General features: G+C 45.7%; 5 protein-coding genes across 6 annotated transcripts; 3 read left to right on the top strand and 2 right to left on the bottom strand.

Moving 5' to 3' along the window:
• Nucleotides 1-1,645: 1,645 nt before the first annotated feature.
• LOC117142620 (myb-like protein AA) lies at nucleotides 1,646-10,821 on the bottom strand. Of its 2 annotated transcripts, XM_033306707.1 has the most exons (7): nucleotides 10,681-10,819; nucleotides 10,060-10,611; nucleotides 5,389-5,652; nucleotides 5,216-5,324; nucleotides 4,958-5,095; nucleotides 4,380-4,894; nucleotides 1,646-2,771 (listed from the first exon to the last, which is right to left on the bottom strand). In XM_033306707.1, exons 2-7 carry the CDS (start codon nucleotides 10,157-10,159, stop codon nucleotides 2,344-2,346), a joined length of 1,554 nt encoding a protein of 517 aa, XP_033162598.1. In that variant the 5' UTR covers nucleotides 10,160-10,611; nucleotides 10,681-10,819; the 3' UTR covers nucleotides 1,646-2,343. The 2 variants fall into 2 exon arrangements, with proteins under 2 accessions (XP_033162598.1, XP_033162597.1); XM_033306706.1 differs by having other exon boundaries at nucleotides 2,736-4,894; nucleotides 10,681-10,821.
• Nucleotides 10,822-11,868: 1,047 nt separating this feature from the next.
• Nucleotides 11,869-15,352, top strand: LOC117144047 (ATP synthase lipid-binding protein, mitochondrial). The gene is made up of 4 exons (XM_033309016.1): nucleotides 11,869-11,953; nucleotides 12,444-12,549; nucleotides 13,554-13,758; nucleotides 14,322-15,352. Exons 2-4 carry the CDS (start codon nucleotides 12,502-12,504, stop codon nucleotides 14,483-14,485), a joined length of 417 nt encoding a protein of 138 aa, XP_033164907.1. The 5' UTR covers nucleotides 11,869-11,953; nucleotides 12,444-12,501; the 3' UTR covers nucleotides 14,486-15,352.
• Nucleotides 15,353-15,552: 200 nt separating this feature from the next.
• Nucleotides 15,553-16,755, top strand: LOC117145806 (G patch domain-containing protein 4). The gene has a single exon (XM_033311607.1). It carries the CDS (start codon nucleotides 15,623-15,625, stop codon nucleotides 16,709-16,711), a length of 1,089 nt encoding a protein of 362 aa, XP_033167498.1. The 5' UTR covers nucleotides 15,553-15,622; the 3' UTR covers nucleotides 16,712-16,755.
• Nucleotides 16,756-16,815: 60 nt separating this feature from the next.
• Nucleotides 16,816-18,057, bottom strand: LOC117145807 (probable rRNA-processing protein EBP2 homolog). The gene is made up of 3 exons (XM_033311608.1): nucleotides 17,910-18,057; nucleotides 17,764-17,847; nucleotides 16,816-17,705 (listed from the first exon to the last, which is right to left on the bottom strand). The coding sequence occupies exons 1-3, from the start codon at nucleotides 17,973-17,975 to the stop codon at nucleotides 16,932-16,934; spliced, it is 924 nt and encodes a 307-aa protein (XP_033167499.1). The 5' UTR covers nucleotides 17,976-18,057; the 3' UTR covers nucleotides 16,816-16,931.
• A 99-nt stretch (nucleotides 18,058-18,156) lies between these two features.
• LOC117145805 (protein zwilch) lies at nucleotides 18,157-20,527 on the top strand. The gene is made up of 4 exons (XM_033311606.1): nucleotides 18,157-19,346; nucleotides 19,402-19,897; nucleotides 19,958-20,212; nucleotides 20,273-20,527. Exons 1-4 carry the CDS (start codon nucleotides 18,240-18,242, stop codon nucleotides 20,338-20,340), a joined length of 1,926 nt encoding a protein of 641 aa, XP_033167497.1. The 5' UTR covers nucleotides 18,157-18,239; the 3' UTR covers nucleotides 20,341-20,527.
• The last annotated feature ends 312 nt before the right edge of the window (nucleotides 20,528-20,839 follow it).

Below are 20,839 nucleotides of genomic sequence, written 5' to 3'. Positions count from 1 at the left end.
TGTAAATACAAATCAATCAATTATGCAGTAAATTATAATATATTAAATCAAACAAATAATTGAAACCACTTTTACTGGCATTCATCGTCCCAAAATATTAATTGTCGAACAGTGCCCCCCAAACTGTTTTAGCAATAGACAGTTCCCCTCAAACTGCATCGTTCCGACTTACTAGGAAAAGTAAATTCAACAATTTCTCTCGAGTTTGTTTTTGAAGGACATTTTTATTATACATATGTTTATGTAGTATGTAATAGATCACATAAAGCAAAAAGAGAATATTTTACTACTTTTTTGTTTTTGTGGTTGATAATGATTTTTTCTGGCTTATGGATGTGCCAATAATCCTCTTTGAGCTCTCGGTTTCAACTCAAATAGGGACTTTTTTTGTGTTTATGTGGATGTCGATGATTTATGTTTAAACGTCAGTTAATTCTCTACGTATTATTACGATTTTAGTAAATTACAGTTACAATACATTATATAGTACATAGTAATAGTATGTAGGTAGAGTACGAATACGTTAAATATTCATATAGATTTTTATTCATTTTCTGTTTTGTGATTTTTTTTAATTAAAAGTTATTTCGGTTTTATTACTTTTTTTGTGTGTGGTTTTGTTTTTCGTTAATTTTACATACATATATTAAATATATTTACGAACATAACAGCAGTCTTATATAAGATGACATACTCATTTTATTGTTTTCATTAGAGGGTTTGAGTTCATATCCATTCTGAAAGTTTGAATGCGAGTTATCGGGTAGGGATTTTACTTGCATCTCCTGGCCGAAAACTCGATGGAGCTCCGGGGATCCGAAGACAGTTTCCGTTCATATAAAAGTTGTTTGGCTAAACTAGGGCGATCCGTTTGGCATCGCTTAAGCGTGAGGTCTTAAAGATATTGTTGTATTTAGATGTAGGTATTCATCGATAGCTAGGAGTTATATCTATAGGGACGCTGAACTATTTAGTTTAGTTGTGATTAATTTTTAAGACGCTGCGCGTCTGCGAAATGCGCTCTGAAAAGTTTACTTTTATTTTGTTTTGTTTTGGCGGCTGACTAAATTGATGTATATGATGTATACTTGATGTAAATATCGTATCGTATTTTAAAAATTTCATTTTTGTTCTGTTTGAATGCTTAAGGAACCCGATTCTGCTAGGATAGGAAGTTCGATTGAATCAGGGGCGTACAATGCTATACAATCGTCGAGAGAATGGACAAATATATTTTGTATTCATATCGTATATTTTGTATATGTTGGGGACTTTACACTTAGGGGACGTTCGAACACTATAAATAAACAATTACAATACATGCGCGGACAAACACTCACACAGCTACAGATGCATGCTCTGCTCTATAAATAATAGCGTAATCTATAATTATAATACTATAACTACTGTAGAGTTATTGTGGCTCCTATGTGGAAACGCCTCCCGGCTTCCCCTAAATTTGTAGCTAACTATTTTATGTTTGAAATATTCGACATTTATAAATTTTGCATCTCTCGCTCAAAGTTGCCTTGGCAAGCTGGCGACCTATAATTTTCCTAATTCCGACGGTCTCACGAAAACGAGTTCCGTGCACCATTTCGCTTCTATGGATTTCTTTTAGACAATTTATAATTTTCAATTAGAATGACGCAAACTGATTGGGGAAAGACCCTTTACTTAGATTTCATTGAAATTGTACACGGGATAGAGGTTTCTTAAGTTATAAATATAGGGTTCGGGAATTCCACCAACCAGTAGGTTAGAAAGTTATGTTTTTATGCGTATAAAAATCAAAAATTTAATTTAACTACAATAATGACTAGTTGAAGAAAATTCTCCAAATGTATTTACTAAAATGTTGTCGCTTGTATAATTAATTTTTTTTCAAATTTTTTGTTTGTTTTGTTTTGTTTCCTTTAATTTTAAAATTATCTAAAGCTGTTTTAGAGAAGCTTTTCTAAGCAGGCCAGCTTAAATATGTTTGAGATTAGGTTTAATGATTTTTTGTGTGTGCTAGTGGGTGATTTTTTCATAGTTGCGAAATGCTTGGAATTTGTTTGTTTTGTTTTTTGCATTTTGTGGTGTTTTGGAAGCCAATGGAAATTCTTGCTTCTTACTTCTTGCTACTTCTTGCCTTGTCTTGGAAAACTTCTCTAAGGACCGTAGGGCAGCGCCCAACTGCCTCACTTATCCCTCCTCCATTAATTGCTGCAGCTTCTGCATCCTTTTCCCATCTCTGCCTTATTGACGAATCCTCTTTCTCCGCCTCTTGTCAGGTTTGTTAGTCAGTTAGTTACTACTTCATCACAGCCAACTCTCTTGCCTTCTCATCCGATCTGCCGATCAGTTGATCGTTTTCTTGAAGAGATTTTGGTGAATGTGCTCGTTTTGCAGCGCGCACATTTGGCCCACAGCAACCGCCCGCAAGCCACCGCCTGCTCCTGATCCGCCGGAAATGCCCACATCCGATTGGTGCCCCATGGGTGAGCCCATTCCATCGGCTCCCTGTGAACTGGCCACCGCTTTGCCGGCCCTCAGATTCAAGAAGAACTTCTCCTTCATGGCCAGCGCCGAATACTTGTGCTCAATGAAGTTGGGCGAGATCTGCATGGGCAGGGAGTTGCCGGTGGTGGGCAGTTTCGCTGGAGCGATTGCGGTGGACCTCTTGTTAACGGACAGGACAGTCGTGGGCGGCTTGCTGGAATCGCTGCTGCCGTGGTTGCTGTTGGGGTTGCTGAGGTTGCTGTTGTTTGAGCAGGAGTAAGAGGTTTCTGCAATAGGTAGAGAGAAAAGGAAAAGAAGTAACGAAAAACATAAAATAAAAACAAAACAAACGAAACGAAAATAAAGAATACCCAAAATTCGACAGAGATGGAATTGCTAGGAATTACTAAGGAGTAAATTAAAAATATTGCACGAAGTCGAAGGACGCCTTAAACTAATGAGCAGACTTTAAATATCCGAGTAGATGTGTGTGTGTTTTTATATGTGTATATATATATAGTATAATTAAATTTCATTTTGCTAGTGCTTAGAACATAAATAATACTTGGATTTAGTCGAATACGAATAGTCACTAAAGCTAAAGCCGAGATTAAAAAAGTTCTAAGTGGTAATGCTAACAATAATTAAATTGATCAGTTGGAAATGAATTTGAAATTAGCATTTTCTTGCGTATTTTTACAATTGTTGCTCGTGCTTCGTCTGTGTTGGTGTTTTTTTGTATAGCCTAATTAAATTAAGAGGAGATCAGCAGTTGTAAATAGTTTAATACAAGCATGAAAGTCATACATACAATCAATGAATAAATGATTAAAATGTTCTCTTTAAAATATACAGAATAAAATATTGCACGAATAATGCGATTTGTGGGATTGTTTCCATTATGTTTAGTTGTATGATACAATTAATTTAAATTGATTGGACTCGGGGTCTAAACTAAGAACAAGTAAGCAGTCTATGAAATGTTTCCAAATGTGTGTTTTGGTGAGTGAGTGGGCTCGTCTGCCCCCAAGAAGATAGGCATTCTGTCGAGTCTAGAATGTCTTTCGTATACGGACAAGCTTAATTTAGTGCCTTAGGTGGCTCCAGCGTCAGTTTTCGGTGCATCAGTAGCTGCTTGAGTATAGGCTACGTCTCTTCGTTGACGGCGCCAGCGCCTACAACTTCAATGCCCGCCACTGTTGCTCCTCCTATGTCCTCCTTGCAATCTGTGATGCTGGCAATCGCTGCAGCCACGCTCTCCGAAATGCCGTCGCTCTGACCCTCATCCGTCTCCATGGGCTCTATCAGTTCGAGTTTGCCCTTCTTCAGCAGCTGCTGTTGCTGTTGCTGCGGCGTCGGCGAGCTGCTCTTGCTGCTGTTCCCGCTGACGCTGCTCGTGGGACTGATGGGCAGAACGTGGTGTTGCTGCTGCACCTGCTGCTGCAGTTGCTGCTGCTGTTGCTGCTGCTGTACCTGTTGCACCAACTGGTTTGGTTCCTGTAGTAGCAGTATGTTGGTCTTCTTGGCCAACGAGGCCACTAGAGCCTGCTGCTGCTGGGTACTACCATTCGTGGTGGTGAAGGTCAGCGTTTGGGTGTTTTTGGTGGGTGAGGTGGCCGGCGTGAGAATGCCCAAGTTGACCAAATTGGGCAGCGGTTTGCTGCCATTGAGCACTGTTTGGCCAGTAGTTGTGGTCTTGTTGTGTTGCTGTTGCTGCTGCACAATGTCCATAGAGGAGCCACCATTGGCCACATTGGTGGCCAGCTTGAGTATCTTGCTGGCTGTGGCGTTAGCAGCCATCAGATTGCTAACCGACTTGGCTGTCGGCGTGTTGTTGGTTTTAATGGATACTAAACCGAGTGTGCTGCGCATTAAATTGTTGTTGTTGCTGTTACCTGTTGCAGTGTTTTGATGGAGTTGCTGCTGCTGCTGCTGCTGTTGCGGCTGCGGCTGTTGCTGCTGATGCTGTTGCGTGGGAAGATTGGTCAGGGTGACCACATTCCCGGCACTGAGCTGCTGCAGGACATTCCCGTTGCTAGTGAGAATGGCAGTGTTGCTAGTGGTGCTCCCATTGTTGCCATTGTTCCCGTTGGACAGACTGCCGCTGCCTCCATGACAACTGCTGGCGCTGCTCGACATGTTGCTGATGCTCGACGGACTCAACGAGCCCAGCGACTGAGACGGCGAGTTGCTGCGCTGAATGATGGGCGGCGGGTTCGGATTGGAGGAGGTGTTGCTACTGCCCACAGGCGTGGCCGCACTGGCCCCGTCGCCTATGGCCAACGCATTGGCCAGCTGGGCATTCAGCACACTATCCGGCTGCGAGTTGTGGGTGTGCAGCGCGTGGTTCTTCAGGCCCTGGGCCGTTTTGTAACTCTTGCCGCAGTGACACTTGTAGCCCTTGCGCACTCTGTGGAACATAGAACTATCAGCTTCCAGTTTACCAATCAGTAATTTCGTGGCCAATCGTTACCTTCCGTCCTTTTTGTGACCGTTCTTCGAATGGTACTTGATGCCGTTGACGTTCTTGTAACGCTTTTTGCATCCCGGAACAGGGCAGGCGAAGGGTTTCTCATTGCCGGGCGTGCCATTGTTTCCACCACCGGAATGCCTATTTAAGATAACCAAAGTACACAAATTAATTAAGCTAATTGTGACAAACACCATACCATGTAACATTCGAGTCATAAGAGCTTAAGCTTTATTTAAAAGTATAAAGCTATAAACGAACCTGCTGCCGTAGCGCATGATAAACTCTGAGCTAAACTCCTCGGTGGTCCAGGAGTCGTTGCTATCCTCCGACTCCGTGACCACCATTTCGTCCTCGTCCATTTCGCTGCCTAAATGGGTGCAGAATCAGGAGTTTGAGTCATCCTTATGTATAGAGTTTGCAAAATGACTCACCTGTGGGCGTGGTGCTGCGGTTGGACGAGGACATGCTGTAGCTGTGGTGCTTGATGGCCAGCTTTCGCTTGAGCTCCACATTGCCATTCCCGTGGCCAGCGGCATTGGATCCGCTGTTGGTGGTCGGTGGGGCTGTTGTGTTGCTGGCCAGGAACGAGCCCGCCTCCTTGCGGTTCTCCTCGGTGATGAAGCGCAGGACGTAACTTAAGGGCAGGCAGGCAGGCTGGGCCTGCTCCTTCTGTTCGACCACCTTTGGGTCATAGTCTGCAAGAAAATGTAATGAAATAGGCCTGTTAATATGCATTCGTTGCAAAACAAATCAATTTCAAATCACACCATATGTGAATTGTAATGTTTTGAACAAAACTGGTAGTAGTTAGGAACCCCGCTAGAAAGTCACCGAAACTGGATTACCCAATTAAATATTCCCTTTCGAGACGGGATCGAAAGCCGAACCGGAATGCGGGCAGCCGAACGCGAAACCTGCATCCACAATTCGTCGCCAACCTCTGTGTTTGCTCTGGAACAAGTTCACAGACATTCAAGGGGCCCACAGCCCGGGCAATTTATTATTAAAATGCCGAAATAAGTAAATAGCGAGAGTGCACGTACGGGGTACGGTATGGCGACGGATTTAGTGCGCCTGCTGACGCATTTTCCGCGGGGTTTATGGGGGCTTCGATCTGGTACTGCGACGGAGCACCAGGAGGAGCACATGGTCTGCGGCGTGGGTACTTTATCTTATCGCCAGAACAAGCATAAGCCCAAAGCTTGCTTAATCAGCGAGTGCATAATAACAGGTGCCCCTCCTCGGTTTGTCCCCTTCTCCGTCTTTATTTACTTTTCGATCCATATGTGTGCGCACAACCTAACCTCCACGAGCACGCTTTATTTCCCAATTAAATCATTTTGGTGCGTAACTGTGTCAGCCGGGCCATTCATCATATGCGCCACCGGGCACCCTGTACATTCGTCATGCGATTGCAGTTCCAGTTAACGAGGGGCTGCTAAACGATCAAACAACACGCATCGATCAGCTGCGGATCTCACAAATGATTGTGTCACTGCAGTTAGTCTAAAACCAGCTAATCGATTATTAGATGAGGCAACTAAAATTGCCAGATGATAGGGTACATGATGATATCTTTTGCCATTCTGCCAAACTAAGTCGCATCTGCATCTGCACTAGACCTCGCAGCATTAGTGACTAGAAATCGCAAACGGACTGCATTTCCGCCCAACAGCGCCCACGTGACAAAGTTCGATAACGTTGCAGTTTAATTACTTCGATTCGTACTCGTGGGCAAACGGATAGCATATGCCGCAAATTAGCTATTATGCGAAACATATGCTTTCATCTGGAGACTCCCGCGCCGCTCCACTCTGCTCGCTTATCAGCCGAAAGGCGATTAAAAACATTTGCGGGAGTGATTGCGATGATGTCTACGTGCCGGCAATCGATGGATGACACATACGGACATGCGGACGGGCGGACAGTCCGACATACGGACACACCATATGTGCGTAATAGTTCCACGTACTTTGGGCAACATTTCAGCAATTATCAATTGCCTTGGACTCTCGCCACTTAAAACTGCAATTATATACACGTATTCCAGCTGATGAAATCGATATGCCACGCCCCTCATCCTCTCGAGAACACGGCGTCATTTGTCAACGGTCAAATCAGTTCACCCGGTTCGGGTTTTTTTTTATTTCTGCTCCGCCTTCGTTATTGTTATTATTATTTTGCCGTTGATAACCCCAGACATTCACGACTTCGCTGTAGGTGACTCTTTGCTCTTGGCTCGATGTTTGCATGTATGTACATACATATACCCTGCAATTCCACAATTCATAGCTACTCAAAAACATCACAAAATCGGTGATCATGCGCTCGAGATGCTGGAATGGCAATGAATGAAAATGCAGGGTATCAAATCGGGTATTTTACAAACGGCTCTTGAGCAAATAGCCTACATACATGCCTACATATCGTAGCCACATACAAGCCCACATCTGTATATGCGTCGTATTTCATACGTTTTTCGCATTTCAGATACAAAATAAACGCAGATTCCTCTCTCTTTTGCACTCGTGTGACTCATGCACTTGTTGCAGAATTTAAAAACGATAACAAATGTTTTTCTCTTGCTTGAACATGCTGTTTTGGCTTGTTTTCATTTCGGCGGCTATCTCAAAAACTTTCCAATAGCTGTGAAGCAAGAGCGTTTCGTTCGAAATTTGAGGAACACAAGTCGTTGACTGCAGTCGAATTATGTTGACATGGCAAGTGCTGGGACACCTTTTCGTTAAAACCTACTTATTGAAACCATTTAATAACCTTCAAAGTTCATTGAATCAAAAATGTTTAAATGGTTGCGATGCCCCATCTCATAAGAAATAGAAAAGTCACAGAAATAACCTTGCAAGCCAAAAGTATTTCAAGGTCAAAAGGGTTTGCTCCCAACCCAACCATTATGAGATTTTGTTGTTAAGTCCCCAGATTTATACAATCCTCGTTTGCTCTGGAATCCGCATACAATCTCTGAAACTGTACCTATTATGCGACTGTTTAGTTTGAAAATGAATCTTGGATGGAACCAAATGCGTTTTGGTGACTCATAGCTAGCTAGAATCTTATCTTTCAGATGAAATTCCCCGTTCAAATGGCAAAAACGATTCGACAGGTGCACAGGTACATTTGTTTGGTTTACTGCGGCAGTTCGCCTTTCGCAGCTGGTTATCTAAATGCGAGTGCAGAAACACTCATAAATAAGTTATCCCGGGCATTTTCGGGACAGTACAACAGGTGCCTGGCAACTGTGAAAAGGACAAACCTGAAGGTACCGCCGCCTTTTGCGTTGCCATGACAACCGAACAGAGCCGAAACGAAGCGACAACGCCCAGCGAGTCCTGATAACAGGCACACATTCATATCCATGCACCCAGCCAACCATCCATCCATCCATCCATCCATCCACTCAGAGAACCCACGCATCGAATGTCCTTCGAGATAATGAAATGATGGGCATTTATAAGCCCTAGAACAGCTCGCTCACGTAATGGATACGCAATGGAAGTGGGGAAATGGGGAAATGTGAAAATGGGCAAATGGGGGATGCGGGTTTTCGGGGCCTCGGGCGTATTTGGTATCTGGGCCTGGGCGTTTTTGGGGGTGGCAGTTGCCAAGTGGGCGTATGCTCGTGCCTGGGCTTTATGTAATGCCCCGGGACGCAAAAGGGGGTGGTGGCTAGGTGGGAAAGCCTGCCCGGGCAGCCATTTTATGTGTGCAAGTGTGCGTGTGTGTGTGTGTGTGTGTTGACCGTTATCACGCAGCAGTGGCAACAACAAAACAGCTGCCAACGTAATCGTCAGCTGAGCAACCCCTCTGCTTTCTCTTTCCAACCCCTCTCTCTATGCGTGTGTGAGAGAGCCTGTTTGTACACAGAGAAAAATTGAAGTCCAAAGGGTAATTAAATAACGTGTGTGTGTACAGCTTACACAGTAGACGAGCTCTGCAATCACCACTTTACTTTGCCCCTAAAGCATGAAAAGGTATTGACTTGGATCTCACTTGTTAATTTTTTGTGTTTTCGTAAATAAATTACACGAATAACTTAACGACCTTTAAAGAGTACCTCACTTTAACAACAAAGCGAGACAAGCATACAAGCGTACTTTAAAAAACTCTCAGTGTAAGACGCACGGCATGTTGGGCATAAATAAAGCCCGTTAACGGTTAAACCACCCCCTAACCCCCGTGTTCGTAATGCGGCAACACTACTGAGCTTAACTCTATTGATTTTTCGCCCTCAAAAAAACCCCGCCCCTCGCCGCACAATCACTAAAATTAGAATTTGTTTATTTCAGCCGGTAAAAGTCCACAAACACACACCCTGGAAATGATTAATTGGAAGCCCACGGGAGTCACGTGGACGGGAAAGTTCAAGTATCGATTGTGATTTTGAGTGCCAGGGATGAGGGGGAGGGGAAAGGCACAGGGGGCGGACAAGAAGCGAATCTCCTACAACTTCTAACTTTCAACTCCGATTACCGGATGCGGATACACCTGCCATGGAAACGAACGCCAGAAGCAGCCAAACCCAAGCCAAGCCATGCGGACAGGTCAAAAAAAGGGCGCTCAACTCGCCGGTTTCCACTACACCACAAACAACAACTAGATGCTGTGCTGGCCTTCCAAACACACATGCACGCACACACACAGACGGGCGGGGGTATTGAATGGATCACCGGCTTTTTTGCTTTTGTTTTGCTTGTGCTGCGCTCTCGCTCGCACCCGCACTTTCCAGCCAGCGCACCGATCAACGAATGCTGTACGCGCCTGGAAAACAGGGCGTGTGTGTGCGGCGTGCAGCGGTGTGCGTGGGCACAGGTAGCCATTTCCAGGCTTCCAGCATCGATTTTGCCTTTAAGTGCAATAAATGCCGAATGCAAACTGCAATTCATATCGCAGAAACAACATTCAATTCACCACGAAGCCGATCACGCACTCACACACTGACGCACTCGCACACCTCTGCCCCGCTGCGATCCGATTTGTTTTTTTATTTATGCCGCGGCGAGTAAATAAAATAAACAAAACACACCGAGAACATCACGCGACGGTCAAATGATAGCGATATTTACGGTGTTTACGACCCGTCTCACCTATGTGGGTGTCCTCGATGTGGGAAATCAGATCGCTCAAGCTCGGAAATGTGATGCCGCAGCCATTGTATTTGCAGACGTTGATCAGGAAAACGGCCATAATATATATCGTATTGTCATATATATATATATCACGTATTCCGAGGCGAACGAATGTGGCGAGTTATGTAAAAAAACAGCAACTAAGTCGGGGGCTGGTCAGTGTGGCCAGGTCAGCACTGCGCCGAAACGTCCATTTTCCAGGGCTGCAATTTCAGCTTAGCGGCGACTCCAACCCACTTCCAATGTGCTGTGGTGAGTTTAGGGGGTTATGTGGCGTTTGATCGGGCGAATACTGTTCGTTGGTAATTAAGCGATAGTAAGTCGCTTTAGAAATTCAGCAGGAGGACATGGCTTGTGTTTGTGTTAGCGATGAACTCTTCTTGTACTGCAATTCAGCTGCTTCTGCCGTCTCTTTCCCTACGCCGCTCTTCGGTGTGGTGTGTTTCGGTCCTCTGGCGTTTCCTCACACACACACACACTCATGCGCAAGTGCTGTTATGCAATTGAGGGCTGCAACATTTTGGGGGCGTCACTGGGTTTAACCGACTTTAAATTAGAATCAGTACTCTATATACTTACAGCATTCTGTGCTTCGATTCAGTTACCTTCGCAGTTGCCGCTGGGTAATTAAAACATAATTTAAGCCGACGTGACGTAGACACAAACACCGACGTCGAACGACGCGTTATGCTGCGTTTGTGGTGGTGTGCGTGACTGTGGGGAGTTGGCCCGTACCAGGGCTGCAATGCATTATCGGGCTCTTAGCGAGTGCCCCCTCCTAACTCATTAAAGTCTAGCAGATACACCTTCCTAGAGAACATTAAATATTTCGAGAATACAAACTTATATTTCGATGAACATATGCCGGCCGGCTCTAGTTATTTACTTATGTATTGTACCATAAGAAATTATTACGAGAAATAAATAAACATTTTTATATAGAGGATTGTTATTGCGCATAGAATTATGTAAAGATGCCGGCGGGCTCTAGTCATTTCCTTTTTTAGATGTTGCTCCGTAAAAAATAATCAAAACAATATGAAATAATTAGTTATATAGAGGATATTGCATCTTGAATTACACTTTTATTTCAATTTCGGGTTAGGCATACTGGAAGTTTAGCTAAGGTTTATTAAAATGATAAGGTTTATGAAAATAATTTTCACATATGAATTTAATATTTTCAACCCTATATTTTGAAAAGACAGGAAAATTTAGGGCACGATGAATATTATTACAACTTAAGTCTGGTTATATTTTATATACATAATTTCATCATCTATATTGATGAAAATATATATTTCACAATATTTATGTATGTATTTATATAAATGAACAGATTATATGCATGTAAAACACAAACGATTATACCTATTTGGCCCTTCACTTGCCAAATTCAACTCGTACATAGAAAACGTATCTAATTTATCTATTGCATTTGCTGGTTAAAACATTTTCAGAACAACCCGTTCTTATGGATCGTTTCGCAAAAGAGTATATTTAATTTAATTTTTTTTAAATAAAAAACAGAAAGATGCAGTTTCATGGGAAAGGGCTATTTGATTGATTCGACGTATCCACTTACTGATATGTTCACACTGTTCCGTTTGTGCAAGCGCAACCTCCTATTCTACCGAAGACTCGCTCCTGGGCTGCGTCTCTGCTGAAAATGTTTAGCCAGGACTTGCACCATGGATTGGGTCCTCAACTAAAATGGTATTTCTGGTACTTTCCAGTATTAAATCGAGCGGTCGGCATTTTTCCCACCTCGGGCTGGCGGCCACACTGAGCACCCCCCAAAAGTCAGCGAAATTGTCAAATTCGTTTTACTGTTGTGAAGGGTTTGTTCGAAGTGAGTTGCTTTCTCCGGGTTTTTCCGCCCGCTGGCGGAGCACCCCCTTATCAGCACCCCTCTGTTGGGTAACAGCCGTGCAAACGCCTCAGATAGCCAAAAAACGCGGAATCAGTGAAGAATCGTGTGAAATTTCGCCAATAAAAGTGCGAAACGTGTTTGATAATGCGCCGCCATCTTGCGGCACACTCGCACACACACACACACGTGTGCCAGGCTGGTTTTGCAGTGGTTTGCGTGTGTGCCTCGAGTCGTTGCGTCACTGAAAAAGTTAGAAAATCGGCAAATTCGCAGGGGAAAAGCCAGCAAATCGGTTTCAATTGATGACTGAGCACAGATCGAGCTGAGAGTCGAGTGAAAATCCGGTGCGAGGGCAGATTTTCCGCATGTTACGTAACTTTTCTGAGGCGGCGTGGGACTTCATACAATGTATTCTTGGGACAGAAAGTCAGCCCAGAACTAATCGATATCTTCGTCTATATCTTTGCAGAGCCGTGCGCTAGCTTCAATTTTGTCGTAAGCAAAACAAAAAGGAAATTCAACCGAAAATGTTCGTGTCGACAGTCTCTCGCATTGCCCCCGTTGCCAGGAGCGCCGTAAGTACCCCCTCCCCCCGTTTTATTGCCTGAATTGTGCGAGATAAAGTTAAAATGTGCAGGGAATTACATAATTATCGGAAAAGTGCATTGATTTTCCCGATCTAACTATTTGAATGCCGCCCTGGCGTGGTGAACTTCCAATGGCCGCGGTGAGAAAACACGGACGGCACACAGTTGCATAACTTTGAGGTTATGTGTGCGCCCAGTGGAAGCTACTAATTAAATGCGAGAAATTTTGAATTATCGCTCAACATCTGTGCGTAGAGTTTAGTGAGTTCTTTTATTTGCAGTTTCGAAGGCTATCCCTTTATTGTATAACACCAGCTTTCAGGTCTGTGGTGTGTTTCTTTGAGGTTAGAACCGGCGAAAGCTTTCCAGTAGAGCGTTGAAAAAAGAGAGGGGTGCGGGGTAATACAAATTGGCAATAATTGACATTGTTTATAAAACTATAGTTGTTAATATCGGGGCACCAACAACTATGCTAGTAGCCTCTGAAGTACAACAAACACAGCAGCCAAAGTGCCAATCGAGGGAAAATTACTTAACGATTGCATAACTTGGCATTACAGCAGAGCAATGAACTTGGTCGGCACTCGAGGGTTAAGCAGCAGTATTAGTGTATCTGCCAGATCGGGCTATATGTGGTCTTAATGCCCAAGCACTAAGTTTCCATGAGTTAGAATCACACACAAATAGTTCTTACTTGTGCGATGTAAAGGAATTTGGGGTATTAATGGAACATTTTCCATAGTATTCTTATACTTTTAAATGGAATTGGTAAACATGATAAACAATGAGCGGATTATATGAATCAATTCTCAATTGTTGTTGTATATTAGCTATGAGGAGATTATAAATACTTAGTAGTGGTAATAGGTAAAATATTATGAGTTTTATGCATAATATATCCCTTATCACGGCCAGAAACTTTATCTCAAGCAATGTACACACGGCGTGGAATACCGCTTATATAATCAACGCACGCTCATCCACCTTTCCAGCTCCTCGCCAACTCCAAGCAGTACTTGCGACCATTGAGCAGCGCCATCATCAGCCAGAGCCAGACTTTGGCGGCTCAGAACACAACCCCCGTTGCATTGCTGCCACAGATCAGGTCATTCCAGACCTCGCCAGTCACGCGTGACATTGACTCGGCCGCCAAATTCATTGGCGCTGGTGCCGCAACAATCGGTGTCGCTGGATCCGGTACGTATTGGTTTCGTTGGGCACATACCTCATTCAGTCAGAGCGAATCCCCAGACGCCTTGGGCTCCTTCTCCTCCAGTCAGTTGCAAACTAGCATCTGGGGCACACACAACGAGTATCTGATTACTCCACAAACCATTGCCCCGGGAAGGTCTGAGAATCGGCCGAGCCAGCTGTTTGTTGCGGCTTCATTTCCCAGCAGGAAACCTGTGTGATTGCAGGGCGAAAGTACCAGCAATCCTGCTACCAGGCGTTGCCGTTGCCCCACGGTGACCGCCGCCTGGTTGGCATTGAAACCTTTCGTGGCCAGCGTTTTTAGTGCGATGTGCTTGCTGCCTCCCAGGCAGAACTCAATTCAGACTAATCTGTGACTGACTACCTGGAGCAAGAAGCCAAATGGGCGTCGGGGTGACCCATCCATTCCCCATTGTCCGAGTTCGAGTTCTCACTTGCGAGCTTCGGCGAGAGCCGGAGATGCCAACTGACTTGGACAGGGTACTAATGCTTTGATCTTCTTTCTCTTCCCAACTTCGCGACCGAAACACAACGAACCAATACAACAGGTGCTGGTATCGGAACAGTATTCGGTTCCCTCATCATCGGCTACGCCAGGAACCCATCGCTGAAACAGCAGCTGTTCTCCTACGCCATTCTGGGCTTCGCCCTGTCCGAGGCCATGGGTCTGTTCTGTTTGATGATGGCCTTCCTGCTGCTGTTCGCCTTCTAAGCGCGCCTGCTGCACATCGATTGCTCGTCCTTGTTTCCTGCGATCGGGCGCGTGCGCCAGTCGCATGCGAACGAGAATAGCAACCAAACAACACTTCAAACAAACAACAACAACAACCAGAACAAGCAACACCTACGTTCGTTTTCGATTATTAATGATAAAATGATTGATTGATTGATTGATAGCAAACAAGAACATCCTGTACCACTATCTAATTATAAATACCAACAACAACCACATAATACAAGTAATTTTGTTTTTAAAAAACATGCGAGCGAGGAGAAGACCACACCTACTTTAAGTTGAACAACCGAAATATGAGGAGGAGGAGGATTGGATTCAATCGGATTGGACTAGCCCACGCCCACGCCCACACCCAGACGACAGACATTAAAATTAGATTTTAATTGAAGCAAGCTTCCGGCTCACCGAAAACCCAACACAATCGATTCACCGGACGAAGTCCAACCATCCTCGTGCACTCTGCCCATCCGGCGGAGGATCTCCATGAGCGCCCACCAAGGCTCTCTCTCTCCCCGAAGTTCTTGGACATGCGACGGGCATCTCGTGGAGATCACCTCTGCGACTAACATCTCTGATGGGCGAGTGTGTGGGCGTGGCTGGGCGGAGATGCGGTGGATCGTTGGGTTCAACGACTTTTCGATTTTATTGTGGCGCGTACTGAAAGTCTACGTTTTTTCAAGTATTTTGTATTCGAAAAAATCAGTTTCTTTATGTAAACGCTGTTTTTGTTCATTGCCACTTAATATTATATGAAGGAACTTGTACTAAGAGTAGTTGCAAACGAAATGAGCCGAAGAGCGCAGCTGAAACCTGAAATAAAGGAGATGTGAATGTGTAATGGAACCTTGTCCAAGTTTGTTCTTATTTGAAGTTATTTATTGATTTACTTGGTCGATAATGTACAAAGTTGGATATAATTTTGGGAAATTCAAATTTCGGCGCCCAAATGCAGCTCTGTTGTGTTAGAACCGTAGTCACCCTGTAACTGGCAGAACCTATCGACACAAGTAGCCCTGTAATAGTTATTAGTGATGTGAAATGAGATATGCGCTATCGATAACAATTGCGCCGCACGTGCAAATTTGTTTATTTTGATTTTTCATATTTCTTGTGATGGACTTCGCCAAGAAGATACTGGGAAAATACGGCTGGAAAGAGGGCGACGGCTTGGGCAAGAACAACACCGGAATCGCAGTTCCCTTGAAGGCCGCCTTGAAGTTCGATAACGCGGGACTGGGAGTGGATCGCGCCCAGGAATTCAATGACCATTGGTGGGAGCGCTGCTTCAACGAGGCCGCCAGCAATGTGGACGTCCAGGTTCAGCAGGACGGACAGGTGTCCACCTCCCGCAGAAAGGGCGAAGAAGCGGTGGAGATCTCCACCAGCGGATTCTCCGCGCGCAAGCTGAAGAAAGCCAAGGAGCAGCACGCCAGCGCTGGAAAGACCATCTACGACAACTTCTTGCAGACATCGCTGCTCACGCAGAGCGGCGGCGAGGTTGAGACCTCCGAGCGCATCAGGGTGGAGGACATTGAGGTCACCAAGGTGGCGGTACTCACAGATGCGGAACTCTTCAAGGCCTGCGGAGGAAGGACGGCGCACAAAGGTGCACGGCATGGCCTGAAGCTGAGCGGAAAGATCGCCCGCTTGGAGCAGCAGGAGCGCGAGATGCTGGAGAAGCTTCAGCGCAAGCTGAAAACTGCGCCTGAAACCGAGCAAACTGAGCATCGAGCAGTAGAGTCAGTTGATGACAGTGTGGAGCAGTGTGATACGAAGCCAAAAAAGAAGAAAAAATCCAGGACAGAAGAGGTTCCTGAGGCAGGTGAGGTTTCCCAACTGGAAGAGCCCATAAAAACCAAGAAAAAGAAGAAAGACAAGGCTGAGAAGGCAGAAGAGGAATCCCCAGCACATCAAACTCAAGAAGATCCCGTCAAGATCAAGAAGAAAAAAAGTAAGACACGGGAGCCGGAAGAGGAAGTCCAAGACGTTGCGGAAGAGCCAGTGAAAACAAAAAAGAAGAAGAAGAAAGACAAGAAAGCGGAAAGTCTTGCAAGGCCAGGAGCAACTGAAGGATCACCCAAGGATGCTGAAACTGATGAACAAGTAAAGTCAAAAAAGAAACGGAAAACGGCGGACTCTTCGGAGGAATCGGAAACTAGCACAAAACTAAAAAAGAAAAGAAAGAACAAGGAGAACGTGTAATAGTTGTAGTCCACTCTAGAATAAAAGATGTTAGAAAAATGTAATTTATGAAGATTGCTCGTCGAATTTTAAAATTCTATAAGGAGTATCCCACATTTCGATAGTAAGGCTGCGTGCACACAAATGTTATGTATTTATGGTTCTAAAAAATCTATACAGGATTGGGGGCTTTATAAAACTAGAGTTTGGTCACCTAAAGATAGTCGGCAGTCCCGGGGGATTACTTTCTGCCCTTGGCCTTAATGCGTCGCGATTTGCCAAGCCGCTTGTTGACCGAAGCACCAGCCTTCACGCCCCGCTGGCGCCTGGAGGACTTGTCGCCATCCAATCCCGCGGAGGAGGACTTTGTGTTCCTCTTGAGGCCCTTCTTCTTGCCACCGAAGCCGAACTTCTTGTTGCGCTTCTTGCGATTCTCGGCTGACTGCTTCTGCTTGGACTCGAGCGCCTTGGCGTCCTCCAGGAAGTCGAGGTTCTTCAGCTTACCCTTGCGGAACTTCTTCAGTTTGTCAAGCATGTCCTTCTTCTCGGCCTCGCGTTGGACCTTGGTCTGTTTGGCCAGCATCTTGCCCATCTTGCGCTGCTCGCGGATCTGCTTGATGCGCTCGGATTTCGCCTGACCTTGCTGTTTGGCCATCAAGTTGGCGCGCACCTTCTGCATGTGCTCGTCTGACTTGGCCATTTCGGCGAAGTAGTCATCGGGCCGACGGGTCTTTATGCCCAGCTCTTGCAGGCGTGGAATGGCCTCCAGAACAGCACTTTGCGCCTGTCGGTGGAAGAGCATCTCCCTCTTGAAGTCATTCAGGACGGGATCCTCCTCGGGCCGAATGTAGGGCAGCTTGGCGTTGCCCTTGAAGAGATTGGCTCGCTTCTGCTCGTGCTTCTCCAGCTGAACAGCGAGTTCCGGCGCCAGGGGAGCCAGTGTGTTGATCATGTCCAGGCGTTCCAGCCAAGGCAGTTGCATCTTGATAGCCTCTGTCTTGGCCAGCAGTTTTGTCTATGTGGGCAGGATCGGGTTAGTCGATTCGTGAGCGGGCATCCAGCTAGCTACTTACCACATCGTTCACTTTGTCTCTCTGGCCATTGAATTCCACATTTAGGCCTGGTTTTAAGTCGCCTCGCTCAAATGCCGCTTGCAGCTACAGAAAAAGAATGGGGTATTTGGTATACGGAGGGTTCATTTCGGCGGTTCCTCACTTACCTCAGCATCTGAGTTATCCCCTGAGTCGTAGCCAGAGGCACTGTCCTCCATTTCAAAGTCCGACATGTCTGAATTAACTTAATTAAAGCTGGTCCAAATAAAAGAAAACAATTTCAACACGTGCGGGGATAAGACTTATCGATTGTTACTGACCTGAGCGTATCGACTATCGATGTTACCACCAGCTGCAGTGTGACCTTCACGTGGCTTACTGCTAGTATGTTTGCGGTGCACTAAAAAGTGAAGCATGGTGTGACCGTTCAATCAATTCTCGCTTCGCTTTTCAAATACTGCCGCTTTTTGTTTCTGTTTTGCGAATTTGCTCAAAAAATGTCGGCTTCTGCGAACTTGGCGAACGTTTACGCGGAGCTAATGCGGCGGTGTGGCGAGTCCTACACGATCACCTATGGAGCGCCACCCACCTACTTGGTGAGCATGGTGGGGGCTGCGGATGCTGGCAAGAAGATTGTGCTGGTCTTCAAGGAGGATCGCAATGGGGCAGTGGCCAGACTCCGGACCACGCCCACCAGGGCAGCCCCAAAAAAAGAGAGCTCTGCGGACTTGGATCTGACGGGGAGTCCTTTGAAGGACGACTGCCTGGTGGACGCCATTGCCGACTTGTCCATCGACCTGCAGCTGGAACACTCGAATCCCTGGAAGCTGGAGGAGGAGTACCAGCGCGGAATACCCGTGGACAAGGCGAGGTCCATTGTGTGCTCAGAGTTCCTGCAGCTGGCTGAGGGACTCGGATCCGTGTGGTTTTTGTGCGACGGCAGTGATTTAGGGCAGACTCAGTTGCTCCAGTATGAGTTCAACCCTACGCACTTCTCCAGGGGAATCCTTAGCTACCAGGGTGTGCGCCCTGCTTACCTGGTAACTTCGCAATCCCTGGTGCGCCATCATGGCAAGACCCCAAATGAAACCCTGATCGAAAACAGCTACCAGGTCAATTCCCACATGAGACTGCGCTGCTCCTGGACCTCTAGTGCTGCACTTCCGCTCCTGGTAAACCTAAACGACTGCGATGTGGCCTTGAATCACACTTTCCGCGTGGGCGACTGCAGTTCTTTGACGCAGGACTTTATGAACCAGCTGCGCATTCTGGTCTACATACGCGAAGACATCGTCTCCTACCACACGGATGTCAAACAGGGCGTCTCTCGGGATCCCACCTATCGTTGTGGCAGTGGCATTGACATGGACGAGCTGCGCGAGTCCATTAATCAGACAATGACAGATGTCTCAGGCCTTATAGGTCGCTATAGCATCAGCAATGCGGAGTTTGACATCGAAGATGTGGTGCAGAGGGCCAAGGTGCGCCAGCTCACGGATCTCACCGATAAGCTTTGGGAACTGCTCAAGTGCTGCCACTCCTACAAGGATCTCAAAATTGCCTTTAGTATGCTCTTCCAATGTGCTGCACGGTGTAACATAGTAGTAAGTATATAAGCATGCAAACCACGTCACATTATTCATGTTCCTCATTCCATAGAACACGCCTACTAACAAAAATCGACTGGCTAAGATTATCACCGAGTTGGCCAACCGTCGTCTGGCCATGCCTTGTTTAAGTGGGGCCGAGCCTCTGGAACTGCTCTTGGAGATTGGCTTGGAGAAGTTGTACAAGGACTACGAGTTTATCTACACCGAGAGCAAGATGTGCAGCACCAATCTGTTGAAGGAGGACTCCAGCGAAGCGTCGATGGACGATGCCACCCCCCAGAATCTGCCCCAGCTTCGAAAATCCCTGCACAATGCGGTCAGGGGTGATCCGACCCCAGGAGCTGGAATGCGAAAGACGCTTCTGCATCATCACGGCGCTGTCAATTCGCGAAGTGCAAAATATGCCGGTAGCGACGATGATACCGGGTTCAAAAACAGCCATTTCGACGAGCACGAGAGTACGGAGAGAATCTCCAAGTTGTTTCAGATTCACTGCACCCTAGAGCATCTGCTGATGATGCACATCCACTTGAATCTGGCAAACGGTAAGGAAAAAAAGCAGCCAGAGGGTTTTTTTCACCTATAACTTTGTTTTTGACCTACAGTTTACAACGATGTCTGTTCTGAACTGCTGAAGAAACCCCCTAAATTAGTAGAATCCATCGATGATCAGCTAAGCGATGTTATGGACATTCGCCTGTCTGCCCACTATGTCAGGGATCACTTGGATGGCAAGGATCCCTACTCGCGGCACATTACCATGCGTTCGCACAACAAGTTCCGCGAACTGAAGACCACCTTCTATTTCGATTCGGAGAACATTTGTCCGCCCAATTTGGCTCAGTGCTTCCAGTGTGACGGTAAGTTTGCTTTTGATTTGTTTATTTTCTATAGCTTTGGTAATATATATAACTTCGCAGACAAGGAGATGGTCAAGGAGCGCACATATCATTCCTGGATATATCACAAGATTCGCTCACTTAAGTAAGGCTCGCTTAGTAATACAAAATTGTAAATTCTTTAAATTTAGGCATGTCCTTTTTCACTTTGTAACAATTGATTTAATTGATATCTAGCAAGAAAGGCCCTTAGCTGCATAATGTTTTTAGATACATTTAAACTGTTGAATTGTTTCAAACAAAGCTTGTTGTATATGAAATTAAATGCCTCTGTCTGTAACTTTTCAAACTTTTTTGTAACCTTATTGTTCCCAATTTCAATTGTTCGAGCTTGTTGAACACGCGTTTTTGCAAACCCCCAAAAAAGTCAGCAGTGCACACCGAAATCATGTTAAAGGAACTCGTACAAGTTTTAAGCCGACCCAGAGGCTATTGCCGCTGCATTGGAAATCTTGAAAACCTGGCCGAAATCCGCTTCCGCCCTGCTCGCACTTTTATCGCAGTGTTTTTGCCGGCCATATTCTATACAAAGGCCAGCATGACCAGCATTTGGCCATTCCTCCAGTGAAGTAATGCTGCAAATGAGGC

This window comes from Drosophila mauritiana, chromosome 3R (assembly GCF_004382145.1).
Source record: "Drosophila mauritiana strain mau12 chromosome 3R, ASM438214v1, whole genome shotgun sequence".
Taxonomy (NCBI): Eukaryota; Metazoa; Arthropoda; class Insecta; order Diptera; family Drosophilidae; genus Drosophila; species Drosophila mauritiana.
The sequence above is the reverse complement of the archived record's forward strand: the minus strand, read 5'-3'. Positions and strand labels throughout refer to the sequence as shown.

Excerpts from the sequence above, each read along its gene's own strand:
- LOC117144047 (XM_033309016.1), top strand. The coding sequence starts at position 12,502 with ATGTTCGTGTCGACAGTCTCTCGCATTGCCCCCGTTGCCAGGAGCGCC. Across the intron at positions 12,550-13,553 it reads CCCCCGTTGCCAGGAGCGCC|CTCCTCGCCAACTCCAAGCA; the intron begins GTAAGTACCCCC and ends CCACCTTTCCAG. Across the intron at positions 13,759-14,321 it reads AATCGGTGTCGCTGGATCCG|GTGCTGGTATCGGAACAGTA; the intron begins GTACGTATTGGT and ends CCAATACAACAG.
- LOC117142620 (XM_033306706.1), bottom strand. The coding sequence starts at position 10,159 with ATGGCCGTTTTCCTGATCAACGTCTGCAAATACAATGGCTGCGGCATC. Across the intron at positions 5,325-5,388 it reads CCGCAGCACCACGCCCACAG|GCAGCGAAATGGACGAGGAC; the intron begins GTGAGTCATTTT and ends GCACCCATTTAG. Across the intron at positions 5,096-5,215 it reads ATCATGCGCTACGGCAGCAG|GCATTCCGGTGGTGGAAACA; the intron begins GTTCGTTTATAG and ends TATCTTAAATAG.
- LOC117145806 (XM_033311607.1), top strand. The coding sequence starts at position 15,623 with ATGGACTTCGCCAAGAAGATACTGGGAAAATACGGCTGGAAAGAGGGC.
- LOC117145807 (XM_033311608.1), bottom strand. The coding sequence starts at position 17,975 with ATGTCGGACTTTGAAATGGAGGACAGTGCCTCTGGCTACGACTCAGGG. Across the intron at positions 17,848-17,909 it reads GGGATAACTCAGATGCTGAG|CTGCAAGCGGCATTTGAGCG; the intron begins GTAAGTGAGGAA and ends CTTTTTCTGTAG. Across the intron at positions 17,706-17,763 it reads GAGACAAAGTGAACGATGTG|ACAAAACTGCTGGCCAAGAC; the intron begins GTAAGTAGCTAG and ends CTGCCCACATAG.
- LOC117145805 (XM_033311606.1), top strand. The coding sequence starts at position 18,240 with ATGTCGGCTTCTGCGAACTTGGCGAACGTTTACGCGGAGCTAATGCGG. Across the intron at positions 19,898-19,957 it reads CCACTTGAATCTGGCAAACG|TTTACAACGATGTCTGTTCT; the intron begins GTAAGGAAAAAA and ends TTTGACCTACAG. Across the intron at positions 20,213-20,272 it reads TCAGTGCTTCCAGTGTGACG|ACAAGGAGATGGTCAAGGAG; the intron begins GTAAGTTTGCTT and ends ATAACTTCGCAG.